General features: G+C 37.0%; 2 protein-coding genes across 2 annotated transcripts; both read left to right on the plus strand.

Moving 5' to 3' along the window:
• Positions 1-10: 10 nt before the first annotated feature.
• LOC118038908 (U-box domain-containing protein 15) lies at positions 11-3,840 on the plus strand. Its single transcript, XM_035045414.2, has 4 exons — positions 11-772; positions 897-1,013; positions 1,688-2,113; positions 2,289-3,840. The coding sequence occupies exons 1-4, from the start codon at positions 437-439 to the stop codon at positions 3,333-3,335; spliced, it is 1,926 nt and encodes a 641-aa protein (XP_034901305.1). The 5' UTR covers positions 11-436; the 3' UTR covers positions 3,336-3,840.
• A 3,717-nt stretch (positions 3,841-7,557) lies between these two features.
• On the plus strand, positions 7,558-11,117 carry LOC118038907 (ubiquitin domain-containing protein DSK2b). The gene is made up of 8 exons (XM_035045413.2): positions 7,558-8,048; positions 8,440-9,234; positions 9,536-9,753; positions 9,838-9,951; positions 10,113-10,168; positions 10,338-10,366; positions 10,498-10,587; positions 10,681-11,117. Exons 1-8 carry the CDS (start codon positions 7,796-7,798, stop codon positions 10,827-10,829), a joined length of 1,704 nt encoding a protein of 567 aa, XP_034901304.1. The 5' UTR covers positions 7,558-7,795; the 3' UTR covers positions 10,830-11,117.
• The last annotated feature ends 243 nt before the right edge of the window (positions 11,118-11,360 follow it).

An 11,360-nucleotide genomic window follows, 5' to 3' on the forward strand; every position in this document is an offset into this window, starting at 1 on the left:
AAAAAACATCAGCCTAAAAAGAACTTTCACTGCTGCAAACACCACCCAATATCGGTTCTCGTGCATGTAATTCACAGTAACATTGGCAGACCATACATTGGATATAGACATAGCATATGCACGCGCGCATATGATACATATCTGTCAAGATTTAACAGTATCTTTGCAAATTTCCAAACCATTTATCCTTGTTTCAAGCTACCTAGCAAGCTACTGCTGTTCCTTACATTCTTTTCGAGAGGAATCAATGTATTTGTTTCTCTATTCCAGTCATGAGTTGATTGGCTTGTTTGTATATTATTTCTTTTTGGGATCCATCTATGTGTTATCTTAATATTATAAGTTTGTCAGCAATTGTTTGATTGATTTAAGATATATTTAATAACTTAAAGATCCCCTTTGGGGCATTGAGCTTGGCTTGTGTGGCTAGTGAGAAATGGAGTGGCAGAAAGTGATGGAAAGAGGAGAGAGGGCAGGCGTGTCAAGTTCATCCGATGGTGGAGATGGAGTTGATGTTGTAAAGGAAATGGTGGATGTGATTGAGACCGTTGGATTATATGTGGGGTACAGGAGGACACAGAGAAAGGAGTGCTTGAACTTGGTGAGGAGATTGAAGCTGTTAGTTCCTCTTTTAGAGGAGATAAAGGAGATTGATCATCATAAATTGAGCTCCAGTGAGGGTTTGAAAACTAGTTTGGTTAATTTGAAGAAAGCCCTTTTGGGTGCTAAGAAGTTGTTGAAGAAATGCGGCTGTGGAAGCAAGATTTATCTGGTTAGTATTTGTTTTTGTCTTTTGTATTCTTGTCTCTCTCGTGGTTTCTGCAAGTGGGTTTGTGTTTCTTATTGCTGTTTTTCAAGCTTTTCAAGTGTTCATTAATTGTGTTCAACTCAATTAGGCAATGGAGAGTGAGGCAGTGATGAGTAGCTTTCATGCTGTATATGACCACTTAAATCAGGCTTTGGATGATTTGCAGTATGATGAGCTAGGGATCTCAGTTGAAGTTAAAGAGCAAGTCAGTCCTCCTCCTCCTCCTCCTCCTCCTCTTCTATTTCTTTTCTTTGCCTTTAAATTTCACCTTTGGTTCCTTTTGACTTGGTGTTTCTTGAGAATTCTGGCAAAATTAGTCAATTAGTGTCCATTTTTTGTGACTACAGTTGGGGAAAGATTTGGCAAAACACGGTGATGGTTTCTTCTGGTCTTTTCCCACCTATATTATGATGTAAGAATGATTGCAAATCGAGCATTGGCATTGAATCATGCATTGACAGATGAAGGGGACTTGGGTTAACAACTGATTTTGTTCAGATCTCCTATCAAACGCAATTATCTTGATGATTTATTACCTGCTTGATTGTTATGCAATGTTCTTACGATTGGCATACCATACATGTTGATTGCCTGAAATATTCTGTAGTCAGATAAATGGTCCGTGTCCATCGTACTGTTTCGATGTATCGGAAGTTTTCTGGTGACTTGTCTGAGTGAAGATTATGTTGCCAAACATTATAAGAGCCTTCGGTTTGCACATAATAATAAGGATGATGTGGTTCATGAGTAGAAACGTTTCGCGTAAAGTGGTCTGCATCATTGATTATTGAGAAAATAAATTTTGAACTGTTAGTTGCGATTCCAATTTTATCATATATCCAGTTTTACATGTGTGGTTGTGCAATTGATATGATTCAGGTTGAGCTAACACGGATGCAACTTAAAAGAGCGAAGAGGCGAACCGACACTCAGGATATAGAGCTGGCAATGGATATGATGGTTGTATTTTCTAAAAAGGATGACAGGAACGCAGATAGTGCAATACTGGAGAGACTGGCCAGCAAGTTAGAGCTACATACTATTTCAGATTTGAAAGCAGAAGAAGTAGCTGTCAGAAAACTTGTTAAACAGAGAGGGGTGCAGAATGCTGAAAGCATCCAGCAAATTAAAGATTTTCTGGGAAAATTCAGACATATTGCTGGGGTTGATGAAACCATTGTTCTTGATGGTCCTATATCTTCAAAAAGCCTCCAGAAGTGTCAGTCTTTGCTCATCCCTCATGAATTCCTATGTCCAATTACTCTGGAGATCATGGTGGATCCTGTCATTGTGGCAAGTGGCCAGGTAATCTCATATTAAATGACTAAAATCCTTTCTGTCACACATGTCACAGTTGAATAAACAAATTTTCAAACAAAATTTTAATGTTACAGAAACTGAAGTAGAAACTTTAAATATTCCAGTTACTATGCTATGGAAGCTGAACCAGATTTTTTTGTTTTTGTTTTTGTTTTAAAAGACTTATGAAAGAGAGAGCATACAGAAGTGGCTAAATTCTAATCACCGAACCTGCCCGAAGACTGGCCAAATTTTGGATCATTTATCTTTAGCACCGAATTTTGCACTCAGGAATCTTATACTGCAATGGTGTGAGAAAAATAAATATGAACTACCCAAGAAGGATTCTTGTTTGCGCTTTTCTGCTGAGCTTATAGAGGAAATCTCCTTCTTGGTCCAAAACCTGTCCTCCCATGAGTTTGAAGTGCGAAGAGAGGCAGTTATGAATATCCGTATGCTTGCAAAGGAGAATCCAGGCAACAGAATTTTGATTGCCAACTATGGAGGGATTCCTCCATTGGTTCAGCTCTTGTCCTACCAAGATTCCAAGATTCAAGAACACGCTGTAACAGCTCTTTTGAACTTGTCAATTGATGAAACAAACAAAAGACTTGTAGCCAGAGAGGGAGCCATTCCAGCTATCATTGAGATTTTGCAGAATGGAACAGATGAGGCGAGAGAAAACTCTGCTGCAGCTTTGTTTAGCTTGTCGATGCTCGATGAAAACAAAGTGCTAATCGGAGCTTTGAAAGGAATCCGTCCCTTGGTGTACCTTTTGCAGAACGGGACTGTCCGAGGTAAAAAAGATGCTGCAACTGCACTCTTCAACCTATCTCTGAACCAAACCAACAAGTCCAGGGCCATTAAAGCAGGTATCATACCAGCGTTGCTCTGTTTGCTGGAGGAGAATAACCTAGGAATGATTGACGAAGCCCTCTCCATACTGCTTCTCCTCGCATCACATCCTGAAGGGAGAAATGAAATTGGTAGACTATCTTTCATCGAAACTGTTGTCGGAATCATAAGAAACGGGACTCCCAAGAACAAGGAATGTGCCGCATCCGTTCTTCTCGAGTTGGGGTTGAATAATTCATCGATCATCTTAGCTGCACTTCAGTATGGTGTGTATGAACATTTGGCAGAGCTTACAAAAAATGGAACCAACAGGGCTCAAAGGAAAGCAAACTCTCTATTGCAGCACATGAGTAAGTACGAACACCTTCCATGAAAATCTCCCACCAAATTAACAGATTGATATCTAGCTTCCTACAGAGAGGATGCCTACATGTGTGTCTGAGGGCATACAGTACAAAGTTCTTGGGTGTCTAGCACAACCATTTTCCTGACAGCCTCCACACTTGTCTCTGAAACATATGTATCACATTAAAGTAATCAAACCTTTGCAGCCCCGAACCATTACGATATCCAATCAACTCGGTTACATGCCAGTTTTGGAGGCATAGTAATGAGCTTGTAATAACTCCCTCAGGCACACTGCTTGGCCTGGATCTTGAAAAACCATTGATCCCATAGCATGTCACTTTTGACTCGGCTTTTCTCCTTGAGTTTTGCAGTTGAAATGACCTTCTCAAAACCATAATCAACCACCCCTCCATCATCCCCATAACACCAACTTTTCTTCTCTTTGTATAAAATGGGCAGTTGTTTTTATCGTTATTAATCAAGAACAAAAAAACATATTATTAAGTATTGAGATGCCGAACCCTTCTTCATTTGGCTTGTTAATTTCCTGCAATCGGAAAACATCAACACCTTCTCGACCAAAGTGCATAGGGTTTACTACAACATTGCCTATGAGTTTTTCAATGGAAAGCAAAGTTTTGGGTTCGAATAATTGATGCTATACACGAATCCTAACAACACTAACCTGACGAGGTTGGTTTAATAGCACTTCATCTTCGTTAATCATTAAGATCCAAACCTGAATTCCATAGAAAATACATTACCTTTTTGATCTATTTCTGTTATATCCATCGCTTTTCTAGTTTTGTTAGTTCTATGTTTTCCTAACTATGAACAGGTAATTCCTTGTGAATCTTTCAACATCTAGTTAACTAAAAAACTCAGCATGCCCCGTGATCATAAAACTTAAAAAAATATTTGAAAGTATGGTAATAGTTGTTTTTTAAAGTGTTTTTTATTTAGAAATGCATCAATTTTTTTAAAAAATTATTTTTGATATCAACACATTAAAACGATTTAAAAATATAAAAAAAAATATTTTAACAAAAAAAAATTGTTAAAATTTGGCCAATCTCAATTTGAAACGCAATACCAAACAGGGGCTAAGTTATGGGCTAAGCATGCCAATTACAACAAATTCTAAGAGAACTCAGTCTATGACTGTTCACCCTTTCACTATTCACCTAGACATAAATTATTGTGGATTGGAGCAATGTAATGATGAAATTGTTCTTGCCAAAGAAACTTATTAAGCATGCAGTTGGGGATAAAATTATCTTTTTCATGAGATACATTTGGTATTAGAAGAATGATTAGAGATAAAATGGTCATTTCAGGTTTTTTGAGCTATAATATAGATATTGATTTGTCCTTCAAGGCACAAAATTTTAACCTTTAGGTTGGAGGGTTTTTTTTTTATATAAATAAAAATAGTGAAGATACAAGTACAACCATGCCCATAAGGGAGAAAATATGCAGGTGTTGAGGGGCTTTTCTATTTTTTTCTTTTATTGAAATAATTCAAATACAAAATTACCTTTGGGTTTTAACAAAAACAAGCTTGCATGTAGAGGTGTTTTTGTCGTTTTCATATGATTTTATTGTAAATATCATGTGAGGTTAGGGGTAATTGGGTATTTGTATGTATATAAATTATTATTTATATTCAAAAATGGCTGATGCTTGTTGAGCACGTACTAGCGGGCAGGTGCTGCCCACGCCATTCATGTGATGTGTGCCTCCCTGAAATAGAACTGAGCATCGCCTTACAGGGCGGCATTCAATGTGCCTCGCCAACCCAGGCACAGTGGCGCGGCGCATGTGCTGAGACGGCTGACAGAGGAGCTTCGACTAGGGGTTTTTCCCTCCTTCCCTTCTCTCCTTCTAGAAAATTGCGTTGTCCATTGCAAAAAAAATATGGATCAGATATGATTGTCAAACTCAAATAACGTGGAAATGATATGTTGCTATACCCAAGGCACTTGGACTTGATGGTCAGCCAGGTCCAAAGTAAAGTGGGTCACACATGTTTGCTAGATTCAAGTAAATGTAGGTCAGACATACTTGCTAGAACCAAGTAAACGTGAGTTTAACATGCTTGTCAGACCTAAGACGCTAGTCAAGTCCAAAGTGTGTGGACCTGGCAGTTAGCCATGTCCAAAGTAATGTGGGTTTGACATGCTTGTCAGAATTAAGTAAACGCGGGTCAGACATGATTGCTAGACCCAAAATGCTTGGACTTGGCACCAATAAAGTTCAAAGAGCATGAATATGGTAGTTAACTAAGTTCAAAGTAATGAGGGCGTGACATGTTTGCTAGGCCCAAGTAAACGTGAGTCTTATATGTTTACTTATTATTATTACTATTACTATTATAATTACTATTGCTATTGCTATTGTATCACAATTACTACTAACTACTATTATTACTGCTGCTGCTACCACTATTACCACCACTGCTACTACTACTATTATTGTTGTTGTTGTTGTTATAAATATTATTATTTTCATTATTATTAATAAATTTGAAAAAAATATATTATTACTATAAAAAACCCTATAAATTTGATTTGAGGGGTAAAATTATTATTATTATTATTATTATTATTATTATTATTATTATTATCATCGCTATTGCTATCACAAACACAATTACTATTAACTATTACTATACTATTATTATTATTATTATTAAATTTGAAAAAAAAATTATTACTATTGAAAAAAAACCATAACTTTGATCTGAAAGGTAAAATTAAAAACTATAAGAACTTTGAAAAAAGAGCCAAGGAAAAAAAAGAAATAAAAAATAGAAGGACTGAATTGAAAAATATAATATACACAAATTAGAATTGAAAGGTTAAATTGTAAACAAATAAAACTCACACAAAAGAGAAAAGGACCGAAATAAAAAATCAAAACAAAGATGATGGATTCTGAAACACCAATAAAAAATAGGGACGGATTTAGGAGGAATAAAACTAAAAAAGAATAATAAAAAAAAAAGAAATTAAAAGAATGAAGGCTAAAATAAAAACAAAACATATAAGAAATTATAATTGAATGATAAAATTGAAAGAAAACAAAACTTCTATAAAAGGAATAAGGATGTAATAAGAAATGGGTCTCGCATATTTGCCAGACCTAGATAACATGGATTTGACATGTTTGCCAGACCCAAGATGTATGCTTGAACGTGGTGCCAACTACGTCCAAAATGTATGGAACTAGTAGTTAGTAATGTCCAAAGTAACGTGAGTTTGACATGTTTGCCAGACCCAAGTAAACATAAGGCGTCTGGACTTGGCGACAACCATGTCTAAAGTGCGTGGACTTGGAGAACAACTAAGTCCAAAGTAACGTGGATCTGACATGATTGCAAGGTCCAAGTTAACGTGAGTCAGACATGTTTGCTAGACCCAAGAGCCTAGCTTACCAAACCTATAAACGTAGGGCCTAGATCTTTTTTAGATCTTTTTTTTTAATATATATATTTTCAAAATTTTTCAGTTTGGAAAAAAATAATGCATTATTTTTACATTTTTTTTCAAATAAATTTTTGATTTATGTTTAGGTAGGTATGATTCATCTATGGTTTTTTCAAATAAAATTTTGTTTTATATTCTTAATTTTATTTTTATATGAAATTCAAAGGTATTATAAGTAAATTGTTACTTATCCATTACTTGAAAATTAAATCATATATTTTTTAATGTTGTCAACTCTTGATTGCATGCTTAGAGAATGATTTTTTTTCCTTTTAATTGTCTCACAATTAAAAGCAGCATGCTTTTTCAAAAATAGCCTGCGCAACCTATCTCCTCTGTATCTATTTTAAGTTAAAAAATATCATTTCAAAAATTAAATAGAATTTTATTCAAATTTTAACCGAGTAGAGTAGATCATAAGTTGACCCACTGAGTTAGCTGTGATTTGTCATGAAACCAAACCTAACTAATGTCCTAGATTGATAATTACAAAAAGAAAATCTTTGGAAGCTGTAAAAAGGTATTCTCATGAATATTTTAGACTCCAGTAAATTAGTCTCCAAATTAAAAATGTAAATATCAATAGGCCGTAAAAGAAAAACAAAGGCCCAAATAAGTCTGAAAAAGCCCATCACTGCTGGCATGATTTCGTAGTACCAACATTCAAGAGAATACGTATATTCATACATTCATACATACGGATACAAGTATTGAATGACCAAAATTCGTACAAAGGAAAAGAATATTCTAGATATATTATAAAAACGATAAAAAAAAAACTCAAATCTCTCGATCCTCTATTTCGATTCCCAAATTTCCCTCTGATTTTCCATTTCTCTTTTCTTTTTGTCCCCCCGCTGAAATTCCTCTTCGATCTCTCTTACTTCGATCTCGATTTCACATAGAAACAAAATCACACTCGATTTTTATTTTTCTTAAAAAATTGATTAATTAATTCTAGGGTTAGGGTTTTTGATCGATTCTGCTGTAAAATAATATGGGAGGTGCTGGCGATTCGAGCGAGTCAAAAGTGAGTAATGAACAGGGGCAAGGGCAGGGAGAGGAGGGAGGTGTGGTGATTAACGTTCGGTGCTCTAATGGTACAAAATTTACTGTGAGGACGAGCTTGGAATCAACGGTTGGGGTTTTCAAATCTGTTCTGGCTCGAAATTGTGATGTTCCAGCTGATCAACAGAGGTTGATTTATAAAGGTCGGATTTTGAAGGATGAGCAGACCCTTCTTAGTTATGGTGAGTTCTTTTCTTTCTTGTAATTGTCGTTTTGTTTCGGGGTTTTTCTTTTTTTCTTTTTGTTTTGAAGGGGAAATGGGTTTTTAGCAATCTTTGGGTCTGATGATGAAAGATAGGAACTTTGGAAAAAAATGTAGGATTTTTCGTTGACTTAAAGAGTGAATGAGGAAAGAAAAATGCTGCAGCTTTTTGGTCTGTTTAATGGTTAGATGATGGTTAGAGCCTTGATTAGAAAAGGAAAGATCTGGGTTTTTTTTTTTTAATCTTCTGATTGAATATATTTTTCATTATGAATCGAAAAAGTATGCAGTTATTTCATGTAGGATAAAGTTTGTAACTTGTTTAGCCCTTTTATTTACATGTTTTGTTCGTTCTTAACTTTTTTCTGAAGGTTTGCAAGCTGATCACACCGTTCATATGGTTCGTGGTTTTGCCCCTGCTTCGTCGACTCCTGCTCCTGCTGCCACCGCCACCGCCACCGCTGCTGCTGGTGGAAATCCTGATACTACAATAGGGGTTACACGGGGTGTTGGTTCTAATGAAGGCGGGCCTTTTGGACTTGGAGGTGCCGGTTTGGGGGCATCTTTGTTCCCTGGACTTGGGCCACTAGGTGGTGGGGGTGCGTCTGGTTCATTTGGAGCTGGTTTTTCTGAATTGGAACAAGTGCAGGAACGGCTAACTCAGAATCCCAACATGATGAGGGAAATAATGAATACACCTGCTATGCAGAGTCTGATGAATAACCCCGAGTTGATACGGTCCTTGATGATGAGTAATCCTCAGATGCGCGAGATTATGGACCGGAATCCTGAGCTTGCACATGTGCTTAATGATCCTAGCATTCTTCGACAGACATTAGAAGCTGCTAGAAACCCTGAGCTCATGCGTGAGATGATGAGACACACTGACAGGGCTATGAGTAATATTGAATCGACTCCTGAAGGATTTAACATGCTCCGGAGAATGTATGAAAATGTTCAAGAACCATTTTTAAATGCTACAACAATGGGTGGAAATGCTGGCAGTGATTTGGGTTCAAATCCATTTGCAGCCCTCCTGGGGAACCAAGGTGGGACTCAAGTCAGGGATGCATCAAACAACCCTTCAACCACTGGTTCTGAAGCAACTGGAGGGCTCACTGCTCCTAATACAAACCCACTGCCCAACCCTTGGAACAATGCTGCTGGTGAGCTTCACACCTCTTTGCTTCTGGCAAATCATTTATGTATCTATTCTTGTTCAAACCCATACTCTGAGGTCTGATTTAGGAAGTTCTAACAGAAAAGGACGGTAACCTTTAAGACCTATGAAACTTGATCTTTGCTTTGGGAACATAGTTCATGGTCCCGAGCAATTCTTGTTCGTGCACATTTATTTAGCTTTTCTTGAACATCTTTCTTTACATTTTACTGGAAGAAGCTTTTTACTACGGTTGCTGTTTTTAAATTATAACTAAAATATTCTTGATGTTTAAAATGGTGAAATAGGAGGTACCCAGACAAACAGTACTACGAGGCCAAATCCTGCTGGGAATGTGAGGGCCTCAGGTCTTGGTGATTTGGGTCTGGGAGGGCTTGGTCTCCCAGGAATGGAAAGCTTATTTAATGGCATGCCTGATTCTAATCAAATGAATCAGTTGTTGCAAAATCCAGCTGTATCACAGATGATGCAAACCGTACTCTCCAATCCTGAATACATGAACCAGGTACTACTGTTGTTGAAAGTGATTTTAGCTTCCACAATGATAATTGGCTGGGTTCAGTTTTGACATTTTTCTCTTGAATTTTAGATGCTCAACTTCAATCCTCAACTACGAAGCATGGTTGATTCAAATCCTCAGTTGAGAGAAATGATGCAAAACCCAGCGCTTCTTCGCCAATTAACTTCTCCCGAAACAATGCAGGTATGTCCGTTTGAGCAATCCACATGAATGGACTTCCAACCAGCCCCTCCCATCTGCATACACTCACACACACAAACCTTTTTCATTTTTTCCCTATAAATGCTATGGGATGGTTTGTGCATTAGGATATGCTTGACCCTTTGTTACTCTTTTTTCAACAGCAAATGCTTACTTTACAACAGTCACTTCTTCCACAGCTCCGACAGCAATCAACCCCGTAAGTGAGGACATTCGTTTTGGGTTTGTTACCATGGCTGAAATCTTAGTTGCCTAACAACTGTACACTAGTCTCAAGATCATTAAAGGACTTATAGTTCATGCTCCCATTGCTCGACAAAATTGTATTTTTGTTTGGTCAATACTTATCCTTTATCGCTCACTTGCAGGGAAGCGGCACAGCCTGGCGCCCCTACAGGTACCCAAATAAATAAGAAATCTAGTCTGCATTTTATAATTTTCTTGAGCATTTCATGAGTGGTTTTATGATCTTTTTTAGACTCGTCTCTTTCCCTTCTAAGATTATACTAAAGTTTCTTAAATGAACAGGAACACCCAATAATACTGGGCTGGAGATGTTGATGAACATGTTTGGTGGTCTTGGAGCAGGCAGCTTATCTGCACCTAACCAACCTGATGGTTATTTTCATTTTTCCTTTTCTCTCTCTATTTTATATAATATTACTCCATGTCAGTTTCTCATCATTACTGAAAATTTTGTTTCTTTTCTAGTGCCCCCGGAAGAACTTTATGCAACTCAACTATCACAGCTACAAGAAATGGGTTTCTTTGACACCCAAGAGAATATCAGGGCACTGCGTGCTACAGCTGGAAATGTACATGCTGCAGTAGAGCGTCTTTTGGGGAATCTTGGCCAATGAGCTGTTCTGGAAAGCAAAACCTTGGAAAGGGGGAAGGGAGGATCTTTCTGAGCAAGGGGTTCGCTATGTTCATGTTAAAGTCTCCGAAAACCTACAGCAGAATTGCCATCGTGAGGACACAAGAGTAGAAATTAAAAAAAGAAAATGTACAAATTAGTATTTTTCGCATGGCCACTGCATTTGATTCTCATTTTCTTCTCATCCCTTCACTCCAGTTTCTTGGAAACCTATTTCTTTTTCTATGTAGAAATTATTATTGATGATCAACAGTGGATTTATTTTACAGCTGATTTACTTTGTTGCTCTGCTTGAAATATTATTTAGCTGGTCTTTAAAGCGTACCATTGTTGTTTGATTATTATTAAACTATGTGAGATATCTATCCTATATTTTTCATGGTTTTTTCCAAAAATTCTTTTATTGTCATCAAGTGAATTTTTTGAAAGCTGAATTTTTTTTAATTGAATGTTGACTGTTTTCTCTGAACATGTGCGCAGTGGAGCATGGCTCACTGTTGACAATAATTTGTCA

Source organism: Populus alba, chromosome 4, assembly GCF_005239225.2.
Source record: "Populus alba chromosome 4, ASM523922v2, whole genome shotgun sequence".
NCBI classification, from domain to species: domain Eukaryota; kingdom Viridiplantae; phylum Streptophyta; class Magnoliopsida; order Malpighiales; family Salicaceae; genus Populus; species Populus alba.

Coding starts and splice junctions, on each gene's coding strand:
- LOC118038908 (XM_035045414.2), top strand. CDS start 437: ATGGAGTGGCAGAAAGTGATGGAAAGAGGAGAGAGGGCAGGCGTGTCA. Junction 773..896: donor GTGGAAGCAAGATTTATCTG/GTTAGTATTTGT, acceptor CAACTCAATTAG/GCAATGGAGAGTGAGGCAGT. Junction 2,114..2,288: donor TCATTGTGGCAAGTGGCCAG/GTAATCTCATAT, acceptor TTGTTTTAAAAG/ACTTATGAAAGAGAGAGCAT.
- LOC118038907 (XM_035045413.2), top strand. CDS start 7,796: ATGGGAGGTGCTGGCGATTCGAGCGAGTCAAAAGTGAGTAATGAACAG. Junction 9,235..9,535: donor CCCTTGGAACAATGCTGCTG/GTGAGCTTCACA, acceptor ATGGTGAAATAG/GAGGTACCCAGACAAACAGT. Junction 10,367..10,497: donor ACAGCCTGGCGCCCCTACAG/GTACCCAAATAA, acceptor TTAAATGAACAG/GAACACCCAATAATACTGGG.